Source organism: Salmo salar, chromosome 17 (genome assembly GCF_965601325.2).
Source record: "Salmo salar chromosome 17, fSalSal1, whole genome shotgun sequence".
NCBI classification, from domain to species: Eukaryota; Metazoa; Chordata; class Actinopteri; order Salmoniformes; family Salmonidae; genus Salmo; species Salmo salar.
The window spans coordinates 52,141,054-52,160,714 of record NC_138307.1 but is presented as its reverse complement, the minus strand read 5'-3'; the positions used below and the strand labels follow the sequence as shown (position 1 = coordinate 52,160,714).

Genomic DNA, 19,661 nt, shown 5'->3' with positions numbered 1-19,661 from the left:
CATCAGATTCACTGTATTAGGTCTATTACTGTTTTAGAGATGGGTTGGGGCGAGGGGTGCTGGTGAAGAGGGGTTCATGTGTTCAAGTCTTAAGACACAATTGTGAATCTCATTGACAGTACTTTATAAAGGCCATGTGCTGTTTGCGTGCCACCCAGGACATTTTATTGTAGTGTAATAACTTAATTATGTGTTTTACTGCACTGGTCGGCCTTGTGTTTTGAATATATACATATAGTTAGGCAGAGCATAGCTTAGGATGGACTGTTTCTACACAGGTCAGACCTCATCATATTCCATTCATACCAGACCCATTTATTCTCTACAAAAGCTACAGCAGGTAAGACAGACTTTTGATACATTTAAAAGTTTATCAAATTTGACCATGTTTTTGAGTAGTAACTAATCACATGTATTTTAATAAAAGTTTCAGTAAGCTAAGAACCACTTTTAATGTGGATTCATCAAATTGTCTTATTAAACATCATTTTTTTAAAACAGCATTCTTGTTGAAACTAATAAGGAAACTATTTTAATAATAATATAAATTAAATGTTAGTCTATTAACCTCTAAATGTGCATAATAAATAAATTAAAGTTTGTGTTATCAGAAAAGAATATCAGACGTTGTTTACAGTACTGACCTTTTTTAAATGATCAATCATGCAGCTCAACACTTGTAATGATGCAGGCGCTGTAGTACTAGTACCTGATTAAATTAACAACTCAAAGCCAAAGTGTGATATCTGTCAAATCCTAAATATGACACCTCTTTATTCTCACACAGGACACCATCCCATCACATCTCCTCTGTCTCTCCTGACCCTGCTGTTCCCATGGAGATGACCTCTCTCCTATTCCTACTCTGTGCAGGTATAGAATTTACCTGACCTAACCACAAAACAGTATACGGTATGCACAACATGACAAACCACACTAATTTCTCTTCTTTCATTTGTTTTTTTTTGTATGCATGTTTACATTTCACTTAATGAAATAGTTTTTGTCCTCAGGTGTCTGCTGCACAGCCGCACTCAGCCGCCTCAGACAGTTCCATCTCTATGAAAATACAAATAAACAATTATCTTGGACAGAAGCACAACACTTCTGCCGGGAGAACTACACTGATCTTGTCACTTTGTACAATCAGGAGGAATCTGAGCAGCTGATACAGTTAATGACATCTCATAGCAGCTGTAAAGCCTGGATAGGTCTCCATCGCAAAGAGCACAGTCTGAAGTGGTCCAATGGAAACATTGTTAATGACACTGCATGGTCACCACTTCCAAGCCCGTGCACAGAGCCAATGTGTTCAGCCATACTCAAAGATAATACAAAATGGGAGAATTGTACAGAGCAGAAATACTTTATGTGTTACAGAAAAGGTAAAATATTCCATACTACAAAACACATCAGATTTCCTGGATGTTGTTGCTCCTCATCAACATCTAGTTAATATTATTATAATTCTTCAACAATATCTAGATATCATTATTTTATATCAAACTAAGTTGAGTAGAGTAAAATGTTAGTCCATTCTGTGTGTGCAGGGTCTGGTGATTCCTTCCTGATTGAACAGACCATGACCTGGTATAAGGCTCAGAGTTACTGCAGAGAGAACTACACTGACCTGGTCAGCATCAGGAATGAGGGACAGAAGGAGGAAGTGAAGAACGAAGGGATGAACAGCACCATTCCTTACTGGATCGGCCTGCTGTATGATGACTGGGAGTGGTCTGATGGAGGGAGATCTTCCTACAGAAACTGGTCCAACGTTACATATTCCTACTATCCTAAAGCAGGAGAGAATCACACTGCTCTTTACCCGACTGAACTAGGTATAATCACAGTGGGAAATGTAGGTCATGAAGATTATACACTCTGCTCTGAAGGTAAGTTGCCAAAGAGGAACATAGTCAAACTGCTTCTTATTTGTATGAAAGATTGTTACTCTGTATTGATAATAGCCTGGTCAAGGGGACTGAACTCGGCACTGCCTTTCTATTCCCTTCACTTGTCAAGTCAAACACAATGCAAGCTAACATGCGATCATGCTGGTTCGACCAGGCTATAATGATATATAACTATTACTGAAATTATTATGTGCCTGCTTATCGTGCCCCTAAAATCTGAGAGTTAAAATGGGTGCTAAAACAAGCTAATATGAAAAAGTTAAATATCTTGAATACCACATTTATGTCTTTCAGGATCAGTTCGCATCCACATTATCAGTAAAAGAATGTCTTGGGAACAGGCCCTGGGCTTCTGCAAGAAGAACTACCATGGACTGCTGCGAATTGAGACAGCAGAAGACCAGAAGGTGGTGAAGCATAAATTCAACGGGTCTGATTTTACTGGTCCTGTGTGGGTGGGTCTGAGACAGAGCCGTCTCTTTGGGTTCTGGGTCTGGTCCAATGGGCTGCCAGTGGGGTGGAGTAACTGGGAGGGAGACAGACAGCCTGAACAGCCTCTGTCCAACCATTGTGGTGCCATGGCAATGGAGGAGGGATACAAGTGGAGTGATCAGGATTGTCTGTCCATGCGCTTTTTTATTTGTGAAGAAGAGTTGTAATACATTTCCCCCTTGTTAATTTAATTAACTGTCTTTACCATTTCTCACATTTTGATTGAAATGTGTTCTTTTTAGGTAATTACTGATTGAAATCATCTTGACAAAGATGTTTTTATGTTTAAGCTTTCAGCATGCAATGCAATGTGCGATATAACTTGTCATTGATATAACGTGTTCTCAAAAATCTTTGAATAAAATTGTGTGATATTTCAGATATATAAAAAATGTTAAACAATAAAATATAGATCATTATGTCATGTTTTTAAAATATTATATTCTCTTGTCATAATACTTTTGCCATTAAGCTAACTCGTTTATCCTAGATTTACACACAGTCATCACTATTGTAACTATGGGTTACTGTAATTAATACTCCATATAGTCTAAATACAATTATATTTAATTAATAGTATCATGCATGTTAACGGTGACTAAGGAAATAAAAATAACAGTAAAGTAATATATCCCTTCTCCCAATTTCTGTTCTTACTTTAAAAAATAAACAAAATATAAGAGTTTTTTTAGTCTTCTTTAAAACACATAAAAAGACAGTAGATGTTGCAACAAGATGTCCGTATGAGTAACTCCAGGACATACCAGGGATGAGTGGATTCTACCATCTTGTCTATTTCAAGTTCTCTCTCATTGATCGAGACAGGTGGGTGTCCATCCCCAAGTGCTGCGTGTCAGGATGACAGACACCTGCCTCAATCAATGAGAGAAGACTTGAAATACAGTAGACATAGATGGCAGCGTACACACTGTTGGATTACTTCATGGAGCAAAAAGTATACATTTATTTTAATAACGGAGCTTTTTCTAAATTCAAATGGACCCCCTACAACTGAATGCATGGAGAGTGGAGACAAGCACAAGACAAGTGAAACAGATCAGGGTCTGACATAAGTAATGTACTTTATCTACTGGATATTGTAAGGGAAATATTGAGTTTATTTGATCTCAGTACATGTCATCTGTTATATTATCCTTCGGCTGATCACTAATTCCTAGAGAAAAGTTATCATTCACATCAAAATGTCCAAATCGCTCGTCATCTAGTGCTTCCAAGCAGCACTATTTTTGTTATTTATCTTACATGTACATGGCATTCACTGAGTGTCAACAATAAGCAGGTTGTGTGTCTGCTTCACAGTACAGTACTGTTTAGATGGATATAATGGCGATTTGTTGTTTGGCTCGGAGGACTCGTACTGTTTTGCCCAACTCAGGCCCAATGTTTTGGCCGTGTACAGTGAGCATACACTCACTTAATCATTCATCTGTCAGCGTTTTGTATTTTTAATAAGTACCTAGTTCGACAGAGCTTAGCTTTAGAATGCTATTACAAGTGTACAGTATGTGTACATATATGCCGCAGTTCCCACTATACTCCTTCAGTCTGAAAGTTCTAATATTATCTTTAATAAGTGCTTCATGAAGGCTCGGCGTATGTGTTTAAATGTGGTTTTATCATATTTTTATACCAAACATTGGACATTTTAATTCTAAATCCTAAAACAAAAACATACTCATAAGCAACACCATTTTTTTTTTTTTTTCCTTTTAGACAATTTAGAAAATAAATGCAGAAAAGTTGTATTCATCTCTGAAAATCTGGTTTATGCTAATGTTAACCTGCGTTATGACATGGAAGAGGGTTTGGTTTGACTGTCTGTGAGACATGGACATGCTTGCATGCAGAACAAGTGGCTACCTTATTTGCAGTCCTGACCATTTCTGATCAACCAAACAGTGCAACTCTTGTTACAATGAAGGTACTCACAATACAGTGAAAGTTGGCAATGATATCTGACACCTCCATATTCTCACACAGGACACCAACCCATCACTGACCTGGTCGGCATCAGGACAAGGGAATGGAGGAGGAGATGAAGAACAAAGGGAAGAACAGCACCACTCCTTTCTGGATCGGCCTGCCGTATGATGACTTTGCGTGGGAGATCTGCCTACAGAAACTGGCCTTCTATAACTCAATGTTCTAATAAAAATGAACATACCACAATTCTGTTCATGAAAAGTGTGATGACTGTGGGTAATGGAGGTTCTTACGACACACTCTGCTCTGAAGGCAAGTTGTCAAATAAGAGCATAGATAATGTTTTAAAACGTTCAAACTGCTTCTTATTTGTTTGAAATGTTGTTACTGTAGAATGATATAGGGAACGTTTGAATGAAATATTTATGTGCCTGCTGCTTGTCTTTCTCATAAAATGTGTCATTTAGTATTTTGGGGGTCAAAACGAGTAACAAAAAAAACGATTCAATAATCTCAAATTCACCTATGTGGTTCCTGTTATTCATGTATTTCAGGATCAGTTTGTATCCATGTCATCAGTGAAAGAAAGTCTTGGGAACAGGCTCAGGACTAATGCAAGAAGAACTACCATGGACTGCTGCGAATTGAGACAGAAGAAGACCTGAAGATAGAGATGCAGAAGTTATATGGGAGTGATTTAACTGGTGCTGTGTGGCTGGGTATGAGACAGAGCCGTCTCTTTGGGTTCTGGGTCTCGTCCATTGGGCTGCCAGTGGGGTGGAGTAACTGGGAGGGAGACAGACAGCCTGAACAGCCTCTGTCCAACCATTGTGGTGCAATTGCAATGGAGGAGGGATACAAGAAAGAAACACTGAAGTTTGTAGAAATGTTAAAATAATGTAGGAGACTATAACACAATAGATACTGTAGCAGAAAATCCAAAGAAAAACCAACCAGATTATTTGGTTGTTGAGCGAGCCCATGCTCTTCCATTAGATAGGGAAAAAATGTAATTTAGCTCCCAGTGTGCAATTCCTATGGCTTCCACTGGATGTAAATAGTCTTTGTTCAAGGTTTCAGGTGTGTTTCTTCCCAAACGAGGAAGAATTATGAGTTTTAGTACTGGGATACATATATGGAAATCAGTCTGTGCGGACGCGACGAAGAGGACACACACCTGTTAATATAATTTTCCTGTTGAACATCCTTCTTTCCGTATGAAATATTATAGTTTAATTACATTTTAGGGGATCTGAGGATTATATAGAAACGTATTAAGACTTGTTTTAAAAAAGTTTAGCGGTAGCTTTTTGGATTCCTTTCTCTGCATGTTGAACGAATGGATTACTCAAATCGATGGCATCAACTAAACAGACTTTTTGTGATATAAAGAAGGATTTTATCTAACAAAACAACACTATATGTTGTAGCTGGGAAGATTTTCAAAAAGTAAGTGAATATTTAATCACTATTTGTGAATTTATGAAACCTGTGCCGGTGGAAAAATAATTTGATGTGAGGCGCCGTCCTCAAACAATCAAACAATGTGAGGCGCCGTCCTCAAACAGTATGGCATGCTTTCGCTGTAAAGCCTATTGTAAATTACATTACATTTAAGTCATTTTGCAGACGCTCTTATCCAGAGCGACTTACAAATTGGTGCATTCACCTTATGATATCCAGTGGAACAACCACTTTACAATAGTGCATCTAAATCTTTTAAGGGGGGGGGGGGGGTTAGAAGGATTACTTTATCCTATCCTAGGTATTCATTAAAGAGGTGGGGTTTCAGGTGTCTCCGGAAGGTGGTGATTGACTCCTCTGTCCTGGCGTCATGAGGGAGCTTGTTCCACCATTGGGGTGCCAGAGCAGCGAACAGTTTTGACTGGGCTGAGCGGGAACTGTGCTTCCTCAGAGGTAGGGGGGCCAGCAGGCCAGAGGTGGATGAACGCAGTGCCCTTGTTTGGGTGTAGGGCCTGATCAGAGCCTGAAGGTATGGAGGTGCCGTTCCCTTCACAGCTCCGTAGGCAATCACCATGGTCTTGTAGCGGATGCGAGCTTCAACTGGAAGCCAGTGGAGAGAGCGGAGGAGCGGGGTGACGTGAGAGAACTTGGGAAGGTTGAACACCAGACGGGCTGCGGCGTTCTGGATGAGTTGTAGGGGTTCAATGGCACAGGCAGGGAGCCCAGCCAACAGCGAGTTGCAGTAATCTAGACGGGAGATGACAAGTGCCTGGATTAGGACCTGCGCCGCTTCCTGTGTGAGGCAGGGTCGTACTCTGCGAATGTTGTAGAGCATGAACCTACAGGATCGGGTCACCGCCTTGATGTTAGTGGAGAACGACAGGGTGTTGTCCAGGATCACGCCAAGGTTCTTAGCACTCTGGGAGGAGGACACAAGGGAGTTCTCAACCGTGATGGCGAGATCATGGAACGGGCAGTCCTTCCCCGGGAGGAAGAGCAGCTCCGTCTTGCCGAGGTTCAGCTTGAGGTGGTGATCCGTCATCCACACTGATATGTCTGACAGACATGCAGAGATGCGATTCGCCGCCTGGTTATCAGAAGGGGGAAAGGAGAAGATTAATTGTGTGTCGTCTGCATAGCAATGATAGGAGAGACCATGTGAGGATATGACAGAGCCAAGTGACTTGGTGTATAGCGAGAAAAGGAGAGGGCCTAGAACAGAGCCCTGGGGGACACCAGTGGTGAGAGCGCATGGTGCGGAGACAGATTCTCGCCACGCCACCTGGTAGGAGCGACCTGTCAGGTAGGACGCAATCCAAGCGTGGGCCGCGCCGGAGATGCCCAACTCGGAGAGGGTGGAGAGGAGGATCTGATGGTTCACAGTATCAAAGGCAGCAGATAGGTCTAGAAGGATGAGAGCAGAGGAGAGAGAGTTAGCTTTAGCAGTGCGGAGAGCCTCCGTGACACAGAGAAGAGCAGTCTCAGTTGAATGCCCAGTCTTGAAACCTGACTGATTAGGATCAAGAAGGTCATTCTGAGAGAGATAGCAGGAGAGCTGGCCAAGGACGGCACGTTCAAGAGTTTTGGAGAGAAAAGAAAGAAGGGATACTGGTCTGTAGTTGTTGACATCGGCGGGATCGAGTGTAGGTTTTTTCAGAAGGGGTGCAACTCTCGCTCTCTTGAAGACGGAAGGGACGTAGCCAGCGGTCAAGGATGAGTTGATGAGCGAGGTGAGGTAGGGGAGAAGGTCTCCGGAAATGGTCTGGAGAAGAGAGGAGGGGATAGGGTCAAGTGGGCAGGTTGTTGGGCGGCCGGCCGTCACAAGACGCGAGATTTCATCTGGAGAGAGAGGGGAGAAAGAGGTCAAAGCACAGGGTAGGGCAGTGTGAGCAGGACCAGCGGTGTCGTTTGACTTAGCAAAATCAGACAGTGCAGTTAGATTAACAAGAATTGAAGCTTTTAACCGATATAAGACTGTTACGGATACAAGTGTGTATCCTGTGTGTTTCTTTTCTTTCCTTCTCCCCTCACAGCTGACAATCATCACTCCCCAATCAGTCATCAATCAGTCCCCAATCAGTCCCCAATCAGAAGACACCTGTTCCTTTTCCCTCAACCAATCACAGTCCCTTTCCCTTGGTTTAAAAACCCAGTCAGTTGTTTTCTCCCCAGCTCATTATCTCGCTAGCTCATTCTCACTCTGTGATCAATCTTTGTGCTCATTCGCTCTTGTGTCCAATCTCTATCTCCCTGTGTCTCTCTCTATCTCTGTATTGATCTCTTTTGTTTTTGCAACTACATGTCACATTTGTCCGGTAATCCTGTGAGTATTGTTTTGTTGTTTGACTGTTTGTTTGTTTGGTGGGAAAAGGGGGTACCAAGACAAGTCGCCCATGGGCATACATTACCCGTAGGAATACTGTGTCTAAGTACCCTAGTTAGAACTGGGCGGACCACCCACTGTATTTTTGGTTAGTTAGCTAGCTGTTGTTGAAATAGGCTAGTCTAGCTTAGGGGTGGTTTTGGATTATTGTTTCTTTGCTTGGGTCCCGCTCAGCCCCTTTTCTCACCCCCCCCCCCCCCCCCCCCCTTTACCGTGTGTTTAAACAATAAACCTTTAGTGTTTGACGGTAGATTGTAGTTGTCTGTGGTTATTGGTTCTCACTGTTTCTTATCACTATTATAATTTGCATGATTTATGTTACGGTCTCGTTGCCATCCCCCCTAGACTGCAGGGCCAAAGGGATTCGTAACAAAGACACTTGTATGTTTCTAAATGTTTAATATCCATAATATTTATGATTATTCATTTGAATTACGCGCCTTCCAGTTTCACCGGAAGTTGTCCCGCTAGTGGGACCCCTATCCCAGAGTTAAGATACCAGCTGCCAAATTCACACTGGGATTGTGATGGAATGGTTGAGAAGCTATATAAAATATTATGCTAATTTTAGCATATTCTAAACTCTCTTTCAAGTGTGTTGACGACAAAATGCCTTTGTCTATTTACTACATGTTTGTGTCAACTACAACATGGCTCAAGTGTTACAACGTTCATGATTGTAGATTATATGCAACATTAAATGTACAGTGCTCTGCCCACCCATGGGTACGTTCCAAATGGCACCACATTCCCTATGGGCCTTGGTCAAAAGTAGTGCATTATATAGTGGATAGGGTGCCATTTAGTACCCATCCCATTCTACATTTCCTCAAAGTCGGTCTCTGTGGGTGCTACAGACAGTGAACAGATAGACAGCTGCCTGTGAAAGTAAACAAAGATCCTATTTGAAAGTCAAGTTTGTCACTTGGTTTGGATGAAAAGGGGTCTCTTTAATTAAGACCTCTGCACACCTACACACACCTCATCTCACCTGACCTGAAACAACTGATCTCTGTCTCTCTCCCTCTCTCTCAAATATAATGTAACAACATAATAATAAATGCCATTTAGCAGACGCTTTTATCCAAATCGACTTACAGTCATGTGTGCAGACATTTTATCTCTCTCTCTCTCTCTCTCTCTAGAGATATTCAGAGAAGCTAGAAGAGGAAGACATTTGGTAAGACATCTTGATCTCCCATTGGAAAACACATACAGCACAGTACACAACCTTATTTAATGTACAGTGCTAGGATAGCTTCACTGTTTAAACAAACATCAAGCCTTAGTAAGATAGAAGGACATATGCAAAGATGGTGTGTCAGTGTTATCAGTCTACAGCCTTGACTCAGTGTATTCCTATTTAAATATATATTCCCTGGTTCTCTTTGCAGCTATTCATGGCTAATCATTTACATGCCTGGATACAGTAATGTTTGTTTCATTTGAAGACCAATAGCCCTTCATCAACACACAGAGGCTACATCCCAAATGGCACCCTATTCCCTATATAGTGCACTACTTTTGAAAAGTAGTGCCCTAAATAAGGACAAGGATGTTATTTGGGATGCACCCAGCATCTCTGTGTCTGGCTACTGCCAGGGCCATGACACAACTGGAAGTCTGGTCAAAAGGCCTCTGCTCCACATCAGGGTTATGTTCAGTTGGCACAAAACAGGAGAAAACGTTTTCAACATGACAGCTATTCAAGGCAAGCAAATATTCATTAGGTTGTGAAGTAGTTACTGTATATTAAGCTCAACATTATCTTAGTGGGGAATGAATTCACAAATGAAAATTAACCCTAACCCCCAATACAACAACTCTATATTTACCTCTGCTGCTTTTCGCACCATGTATCCTCAACTGTCTCTGAGGACCAAGAGTGTGCCAACTAATACCACATACACAATATACAATATTTACATATCTAGAATAAGGCATCTTCATGAATGTGCCGACTTTGGAAGAACAAACTCTCCTGGGGACAATAAAGCTCCAAATGAACAACAAAGTGTATCGTATGGTGAATCCCTAGGCCTCTGTGTCGAGGCCACTCTGTGTCCACTCTGTTGTAGATAAACGGATGGAATCTCCTGCCCTGTAGCCTGTACCAATGCTAATATATTTTTATTTACCATCACAAACACACACAATGGTAGGTAACACAATCACACACACGGCTGGTCTTGGCTGGTAGCACCCATGTTTGCAGCCATTGCATATTAGGCTGTCCATCGCTACAATAACGTCATGTGTTCAGTCTTAGAGGTGAACTGGTCCCCTCCCCCATGTCAAACACTTGGACTCATTAATAAGTGGACAAGGTGACCTTAACTCTCAATTTAATACACTTGCTGTGTATGTAACTGTAACCGGTTCTGTACCGGTACCTTTCTGTGTTGTGTTCTGGTGAGGTGTAGGTGGAAGATAAGGCTTTGGACACAATTCTGCCAGTTGTCTCTCTTTAATGACTGCATGGAATGGATACAAATACAAGGCTAAAGTTAATGCTGCCGTCTGGACTCCATACATGTATATTTGCCTGATAAAAGAAAAAAGACAGTGCAGAAAACCAGTGAGAAAATAATAAAAAAAACTCACGATATCTGCACCTGAAAGAAACCCTCTCTCGCAACAAAGCTAACGGTAGTTGAGCTAGTGTCACGTCCTGACCAGCAGATGGAGCTAGTGTTTTAGTTTTGGTCAGGACGTGGCATGTTTGTGTTGGGTATGTTTGTATTGTTGATTGGGACTTCCAATTGAAGGCAGGTGTGTTGAGTTGCCTTTGATTGGAAGTCCTATATAGGTGTGTTTTTCTTTGGGGTTGTGGGTGGTTGTTTTGCACGGCGTTTGTTAGCCTGCAAACTGTTGCTGCTGTCACATTTATTGTTTCCTGTGAATGCTTTACTCCTTTTGTTGGGTAATTAAAAAATGAGTATTCACATACCTGCTGCGCCTTGGTTCATTTCAGAAGACAGCCGTTACAGAACCACCCACCAAACAAGGACCAAGCAGCGGAAGAGGAAGGAGCAGCGACAGGAGAGAAAAAGGGAGGAATGGACATGGGAGGACGTCCTGGACGGCAAGGGAGCCTACACCTGGGAAGAGATCCTGGCCGGAAGGGATCGCCTCCCATGGGAACAGGTGGAGGCACTCAGGAGAGTGGAGGCAGCTGGACAGAGGAACCATCGGGAACGTTACGCTGGAACACGGTTGGCTAGGAAACCCGAGAGGCACCCCCAATAATTTTTTTTGGGGGGGCACACGGGTAGCTTGGCCAGGCCAGGGAAGAGCCGTAAGCCAGCTACCCGTGACTACAGGGAGGTGCAATTGAGGTGGAGGGCGCCATGTTACGCTGTGGTACGCACCATCTCGCCGATACGGACGCACAGCCCAGTACGCCCAGTACCAGCGCCCCGCAGGTGCCAGGGCAAGGGGAGCATCGAGCCGGAAGGGGTGATGCCAACCCTACAATCAAGACCGCCAGCGCGCCTTTCGGTCCGGTGTTTCCCGCCAGACGCACTAGCATGGAGGTGCGTGTCTCCGGGCTGGCACGTCCTATACCAGCCCCACGCATCAGGAGTCTAGTGTGTCAACCCAGCCTCGCCAGTCAACAGTCACCAGAGCTGCCCGCCAGTCAACAGTCGCCAGAGCTGCCCGCCAGTCAACAGTCGCCAGAGCTGCCCGCCAGTCAACAGTCGCCAGAGCTGCCCGCCAGTCAACAGTCGCCAGAGCTGCCCGCCAGTCAACAGTCGCCAGAGCTGCCCGCCAGTCAACAGTCGCCAGAGAGGTCAGACTGCGCTGAACTGCCGGAGTGGCCAGACTGCGCTGAACTGCCGGAGTGGCCAGACTGCGCTGAACTGCCGGAGTGCCCCCTGGCCCAGCCCGAGGGGCCCTCCTGCCCCCCCCGGCCCAGCCCGAGGGGCCCTCCTGCCCCCCCCGGCCCAGCCCGAGGGGCCCTCCTGCCCCCCCCGGCCCAGCCCGAGGGGCCCTCCTGCCCCCCCCGGCCCAGCCCGAGGGGCCCTCCTGCCCCCCCCGGCCCAGCTCGAGGGGCCCTCCTGCCCCCCGGCCCAGCCCGAGGGGCCCTCCTGCCTCCTGCCCCCCCCGGCCCAGCCCGAGGGGCCCTCCTGCCCCCCCCGGCCCAGCCCGAGGGGCCCTCCTGCCCCCCGGCCCAGCCCGAGGGGCCCTCCTGTCCCCCGGCCCAGCCCGAGTGGTCCGTCTGCCAGGGTCAGCCCGAGTGGCCCGTCTGCCCGGCTCAGCTATCGGCGCCATCAAAGTGGGCAACGCCGAAGGTGGAGCGAGGTCCACGGCTTGCACCTGAGCCACCTCCAGGATAGGTGGGTTGGGGAGGGAGGGTGTAGCACAGTGTCGTCGGTGACGGCAGCCACCCTCCCTTCCCTCCCTTATTGTTTAAGGGTTATTGTTTATGGGTTTTTTGTTGGTGTTTTTCTGTTGGTAGGTGCATTCCGGGGTCTGCACCTTGAGGGGGGGGGGTACTGTCACGTCCTGACCAGCAGATGGAGCTAGTGTTTTAGTTTTGGTCAGGACGTGGCATGTTTGTGTTGGGTATGTTTGTATTGTTGATTGGGACTTCCAATTGAAGGCAGGTGTGTTGAGTTGCCTTTGATTGGAAGTCCTATATAGGTGTGTGTGTTTTTCTTTGGGGTTGTGGGTGGTTGTTTTGCACTGCGTTTGTTAGCCTGCAAACTGTTGCTGCTGTCACATTGTTTCCTGTGGATGCTTTACTCCTTTTGTTGGGTAATTAAAAAATGAGTATTCACATACCTGCTGCGCCTTGGTTCATTTCAGAAGACAGCCATTACAGCTAGCCTTGAAAAGTTGCACTCGAACATTATCCACATTCACATATATTCCTATAAACAGTAATGCAACACTAAATCAGTGACGATAAAACTTTTGCTTGTCTTTTCTTGTGAATTTGTGAACATTTGCGAACATGTGCATTCAAAAGACCAGAGCATACATAACACCTACCTGCTCTAATGTTGAGTTGATTCCATGTCCCTCATGTATTTCATACTAGCTATAGGCTATATTAAGATTGATGTCTTAGAGCCCTCCAAACCATATGCTTATGATAATATATTTAGACGAATTAAACTAAATACTGTAGTTTTGACTCTTCATTAAAAAAAATTGGCAGCTATCAAATATATATATATATATACTGCTCAAAAAAATAAAGGGAACACTTAAACAACACATCCTAGATCTGAATGAATAAAATAATAATATATACTTTTTTTCTTTACATAGTTGAATGTGCTGACAACAAAATCACACAAAAAGAATCAATGGAAATCCAATTTATCAACCCATGGAGGTCTGGATTTGGAGTCCCACTCAAAATTAAAGTGGAAAACCACACTACAGGCTGATCCAACTTTGATGTAATGTCCTTAACAAGTCAAAATGAGGCTCAGTAGTGTGTGTGGCCTCCACGTGCCTGTATGACCTCCCTACAACGCCTGGGCATGCTCCTGATGAGGTGGCGGATGGTCTCCTGAGGGATCTCCTCCCAGACCTGGACTAAAGCATCCGCCAACTCTTGGACAGTCTGTGGTGCAACGTGACGTTGGTGGATGGAGCGAGACATGATGTCCCAGATGTGCTCAATTGGATTCATGTCTGGGGAACAGGCGGGCCAGTCCATAGCATCAATGCCTTCCTCTTGCAGGAACTGCTGACACACTCCAGCCACATGAGGTCTAGCATTGTCTTGCATTAGGAGGAACCCAGGGCCAACCGCACCAGCATATGGTCTCACAAGGGGTCTGAGGATCTCATCTCGGTACCTAATGGCAGTCAGGCTACCTCTGGCGAGCACATGGAGGGTTGTGCGGCCCCCCAAAGAAATGCCACCCCACACCATGACTGACCCAACGCCAAACCGGTCATGCTGAAGGATGTTGCAGGCAGCAGAACGTTCTCCACGGCATCTCCAGACTCTTGTCACGTCTGTCACGTGCTCAGTGTGAACCTGCTTTCATCTGTGAAGAGCACAGGGCGCCAGTGACGAATTTACCACTCTTGGTGTTCTCTGGCAAATGCCAAACGTCCTGCACGGTGTTGGGCTGTAAGCACAAGCCCTACCTGTGGACGTCAGGCCCTCATACCACCCTCATGGAGTCTGTTTCAGACCGTTTGAGCAGACACATGCACATTTGTGGCCTGCTGGAGGTCACTTTGCAGGGCTCTGGCAGTGCTTCTCCTGCTCCTCCTTGCACAAAGGCGCAGGTAGCGGTCCTGCTGCTGGGTTGTTGCCCTCCTACGGCCTCCTCCACGTCTCCTGATATACTGGCCTGTCTCCTGGTAGCGCCTCCATGCTCTGGACATTACGCTGACAGACACAGCAAACCTTCTTGCCACAACTCGCATTGATGTGCCATCCTGGATGAGCTGCACTACCTGAGCCACTTGTGTGGGTTGTAGACTCCGTCTCATGCTACCACTAGAGTGAAAGCACCGCCAGCATTCAAAAGTGACCAAAAAAATCAGCCAGGAAGCATAGGAACTGAGAAGTGGTCTGTGGTCCCCACCTGCAGAACCACTCCTTTATTGGGGGTGTCTTGCTAATTGCCTATAATTTCCACCTGTTGTCTATTCCATTTGCACAACAGCATGTGAAATTTATTGTCAATCAGTGTTCCTTCCTAAGTGGACAGTTTGATTTCACAGAAGTGTGATTGACTTGGAGTTACATTGTGTTGTTTAAGTGTTCCCTTTTTTTTGAGCAGTGTATATATATGTTTTCTTTAAATAACTTGCATAGTATTATTTGGTTTTCTGAGTCGTATTCCAAAATACTTTCAAATATGATTTGTTTTTCTGAAACCTGTATTTTAATATCAAAGAAAATAATTACATTTTAGTTGAAACTCTATATAAACTATATCCAACTACCTTGAGTATCTGAAAAATGTGTATTTTCAAATTAGTTAGAAAATATAACTATTTTTTGCCTAGGTCTGAAACACACAGAGAACTGGACTCTGATAAAAAACTATTCACATGAAGATATTTTGTCTAAGATTATAGTGATTGATGTTAGGCAGAGTACCTAATATTGTATTCCAATATTTCCAATATGACCAAAATGTATTAAAATGGGACATGATCAGTGGTTGACTGTATGGCTCAAAAGCACGATTGTACTCAGACAGACCCAGGTCTTCTCAAACACCTATTTTAATCAATTTTGCATATGCAATGTTGTTCAGCAATGTGGTGTCCATTATGTACCAGGTAAACAAGCTCACATAAATATCCTTTATGATTATAATTTTGGAGTGTTATTCTTTTGCAAAGTGTTTTACTCAGTTAATGTTTCTATTGCATCTCTCTGCCTAAATGCTAAATTAGACCCCAAAAAGCTGATACAGAGCTTTATAGTCTCCCCTGCTGCATAACACACAATCATCAATGTATGAAGTCACTACAGTAACTGAAGGCTATTACTGGAATATATTTGCATGTGATGCAGTCATTCAAATGTGTGTTCCAGGAAGACTGGAGGTGTTTCTATGATGGTGAAAACAAAACAGTTCATGACCTCTGCATGGTGAATAGACAACGTTATAATGTGCCAAATACTGCACTATACTAAGCTGTCACGTCCTGACCAGTATAAGGGTTATTTGTTATTGTAGTTTGGTCAGGACATGGCAGAGGGTATTTTGTTTATGTGGTTCGGGGTGGTGTTTTATGTAGTAGGGTGTTTGATTTATTATTTCCGGGTTTTTGTGGTTATGTTCTAGGTTTGTATTTCTATGTGGTCTCTAGTCTTTTGTATTTCTTTGTCTAGTTTATTGGGGTTGGACTCTCAATTGGAGGCAGGTGTTTTTTAGTTGCCTCTGATTGAGAGTCCTATATATGGGTATGTGTTTGGTTAAGTGTTTGTGGGAGATTGTTTCTTGTTTTGCCTGTGTGAGCCTGACAAGACTGTTTTGTTGTTCGTGAGTTCTTCGTTTTTGTTATTTTGGTGTTCTCTTTATTTTAAAATAAATACAAGATGAGCATCCACATTCCTGCTGCGTTTTGGTCCTCCATTCCCGACGACAACCGTTACATAAGCATTTACTGTATACTGTACAAATAACCACTGTGATAATTATGTTTTTGAGTCCAAATAAATCAACTATTTGTTCAGTGCAACAAAGTTAGTGCAAAGTTAGGATACCAGAAATGTATACCATAGAAAAGATGTATGTGAGATCTTTGGAGGTAATTTGTTTGATTGTTTGGCTAACCAGAGAGGACAGAAAGCCGATACAGCACGGTCAGACTGTTGATATCCCTCTCTGGTTGTGTCTCAGTCTCTGTTGTCCAACCCATCTAGAGAGCAGACAGACCAGGCCTGACTCACACTACACTATCAGGAAACAAGTCCTCAGGATACCCTGATACATGTTTCCTCTAACCCAGAGAGATATATCCCCTGAAATGGATAGAAACACAGCTCAATACTTCTCACAACACCTACAGAAAAGTTATCTTTCACACCAACATGTCCAGAGTATCAAATAGCCTTACAAAGTGCCATTAATGGGATATTTTTAAATATAAACATCACATTCACTGCACTGTTTCTACACAGGTTAGACCTCATTATACTCGATTCATACCAGACACATTTATTCTCTACAAAAGCTACAGCAGGTGAGACAGACTTTTGATACATTTAAAAGTTTATCAAATTTGACCATGTTTTTGAGCAGGAACTAATCACATGCATTTTAATAAAAAGTTACAGCAAGTTAAGGACCACTTTTAATGTGGTTTAATCAAATTGACATATTAAACATTACACTTTTTTAAACAGCATTCTTGTTGAAACTAATAAGGGAACTATTTTAATAATAATATAAATTAAATGTTAGTCTATTAACCTCTAAATGTGCATATTAAATTAATTAAAGTTTGTGTTATCAGAAAATAATATCAGACGTTGTTTACAGTAATGACTTTTTAAAAATGATCAATCATGCAGCTCAACGCTTGTAATGATGCAGGCGCTGTAGTACTAGTACCTGATTAAATTAACAACTCAAAGCCAAAGTGTGATATCTGTCAAATCCTAAATATGACACCTCTTTATTCTCACACAGGACACCATCCCATCACCTCTCCTCTGTCTCTCCTGACCCTGCTGTTCCCATGGAGATGACCTCTCTCCTATTCCTACTCTGTGCAGGTATAGAATTTACCTGACCTAACCACAAAACAGTATACGGTATGCACAACATGACTAACCATACTAACTTCTCTTCTTTCATTTGTTTTTTTGTATGTTTACATTTCACTTAATGAAATCGTTTTTGTCCTCAGGTGTCTGCTGCACAGCCGCACTCAGCCGCCTCAGACAGTTCCATCTCTATGAAAATACAAATAAAAAATTTACTTGGACAGAAGCACAAGACTTCTGCCGGGAGAACTACACTGATCTTGTCACTTTGTACAATCAGGAGGAATCTGAGCAGCTGATACAGTTAATAACATCTCATAGCAGCACTAAAGCCTGGATAGGTCTCCATCGCAAAGAGCATAGTCTGAAGTGGTCCAATGGAAACATTGTTAATGACACTGCATGGTCACCACTTCCAAGCCCGTGCACAGAGCCAATGTGTTCAGCCATACTCAAAGATAATACAACATGGGAGAAATGTACAGAGCAGAAATACTTTATGTGTTACAGAAAAGGTAAAATATTCCATACCGCAAAACACATCAGATTTCCTGGATGTTGTTGCTCCTCATCAACATCTAGTTAATATTATTATAATTCTTCAACAATATCTAGATATCATTATTTTATATCAAACTAAGTTGAGTAGAGTAAAATGTTAGTCCATTCTGTGTGTGCAGGGTCTGGTGATTCCTTCCTGATTGAACAGAACATGACCTGGTATAAGGCTCAGAGTTACTGCAGAGAGAACTACACTGACCTGGTCAGCATCAGGAATGAGGGACAGAAGGAGGAAGTGAAGAACGAAGAGATGAACAGCACCACTCCTTACTGGATCGGCCTGCTGTATGATGACTGGGAGTGGTCTGATGGAGGGAGATCTGCCTACAGAGACTGGTCCACATTGTCTGAATTTCCTATAGCAGGACAGAATCACACTGTTCTTTACCAGCCTCAAATAGGTATACTCACAGTGGGAAATGGAGGTTCTGAAGAATGTACACTCTGCTCTGAAGGTAAGTTGTCAAAGAGGAACACAGTCAAACTGCTTCTTATTTGAATGAAAGGTTGTTACTCTATATTGATAGTAGCCTGGTTAAGCGGATTTAGTGGACTGAACGCTGCACTCCCTTTTCCCTTCACTTGTCAATTCAAACACAATGCAAGCAGTCATGCAATCACATTGGTTCCACCGGGCTGTAATGTTATTGAACTATTACTGAAATTATTATGTGCCTGCTTATCTTGCCCCTAAAATCTGAGTTAAAATGGGAGCTAAAACAAGCTAATATGAAAAAGTTAAATATCTTGAATACCACATTTATGTCTTTCAGGATCAGTTCGCATCCACATTATCAGTAAACTAATGTATTGGGAACAGGCCCTGGGATACTGCAAGAAGTACTACCATGGACTGCTGAGAATTGAGACAGCAGAAGACCTGGAGGTGATCAAGCAGAAGTTCAATGGGACTGATTTTACTGGTCATGTGTGGGTGGGTCTGAGACAGAGCCGTCTCTTTGGGTTCTGGGTCTGGACCAATGGCCTGCCAGTGGGGTGGAGTAACTGGGAGGGAGACAGACAGCCTGAACAGCCTCTGTCCAACCATTGTGGTGCCATGGCAATGGAGGAGGGATACAAGTGGAGTGATCAGGACTGTCTGTCCATGCGCTTTCTTATTTGTGAAGAAGAGTTGTAATACATTTCCCCCTTGTTAATTTAAACACTCTCTAACCATTTCTCACATTTTGATTGAAATGTGTTTTTTTAGGTAATTACTGATTGAAATCATCTTGACAAAAATAAACAAACATAAGAAAGAGATGTTTTAGTCTTCTTTTAAACATACATAAACACAGTAGATGTTGCAACAAGATGTCCGTATGAGTAACTCCAGGACATAACATGGATGGATGAGTGTATGCCACCATCTTGTCTATTTCAAGTTCTCTCACACTGATCGAGACAGGTGGGTGTCCATCCCCAAGTGCCACATGTCAGGATGACTGACATCTGCCTCAATCAATGAGAGAAGACTTGAAATACAGTACACATAGATGGCAGCGTACACATTGTTGGATTACTTCCTGGAGCAAAAAATATACATTTATTAAATTCAAACGGACATCCCTACAACTGTATGCAGACATTTTACGAGACGGCAGTATCAAATAACCTTTCAAACACGGATCAACTGGCCCTTAGTAGGAAAGGGCATTTATACTAAATAAAGAATATGCAACAATTTCTAAGATTT

At 43.2% G+C, this 19,661-nt stretch overlaps 2 protein-coding genes across 2 annotated transcripts; both read left to right on the top strand.

The window, feature by feature from the left end:
* Window positions 1-249: 249 nt before the first annotated feature.
* Window positions 250-2,842, top strand: LOC106576131 (secretory phospholipase A2 receptor). Its single transcript, XM_014153034.3, has 5 exons — window positions 250-340; window positions 788-873; window positions 1,014-1,385; window positions 1,551-1,892; window positions 2,208-2,842. Exons 2-5 carry the CDS (start codon window positions 837-839, stop codon window positions 2,570-2,572), a joined length of 1,116 nt encoding a protein of 371 aa, XP_014008509.1. The 5' UTR covers window positions 250-340; window positions 788-836; the 3' UTR covers window positions 2,573-2,842.
* A 2,088-nt stretch (window positions 2,843-4,930) lies between these two features.
* Window positions 4,931-19,391, top strand: LOC106576129 (secretory phospholipase A2 receptor). Its single transcript, XM_045699733.2, has 6 exons — window positions 4,931-5,798; window positions 9,342-9,376; window positions 17,328-17,413; window positions 17,548-17,919; window positions 18,085-18,420; window positions 18,739-19,391. Exons 3-6 carry the CDS (start codon window positions 17,377-17,379, stop codon window positions 19,101-19,103), a joined length of 1,110 nt encoding a protein of 369 aa, XP_045555689.2. The 5' UTR covers window positions 4,931-5,798; window positions 9,342-9,376; window positions 17,328-17,376; the 3' UTR covers window positions 19,104-19,391.
* Window positions 19,392-19,661: the final 270 nt, after the last annotated feature.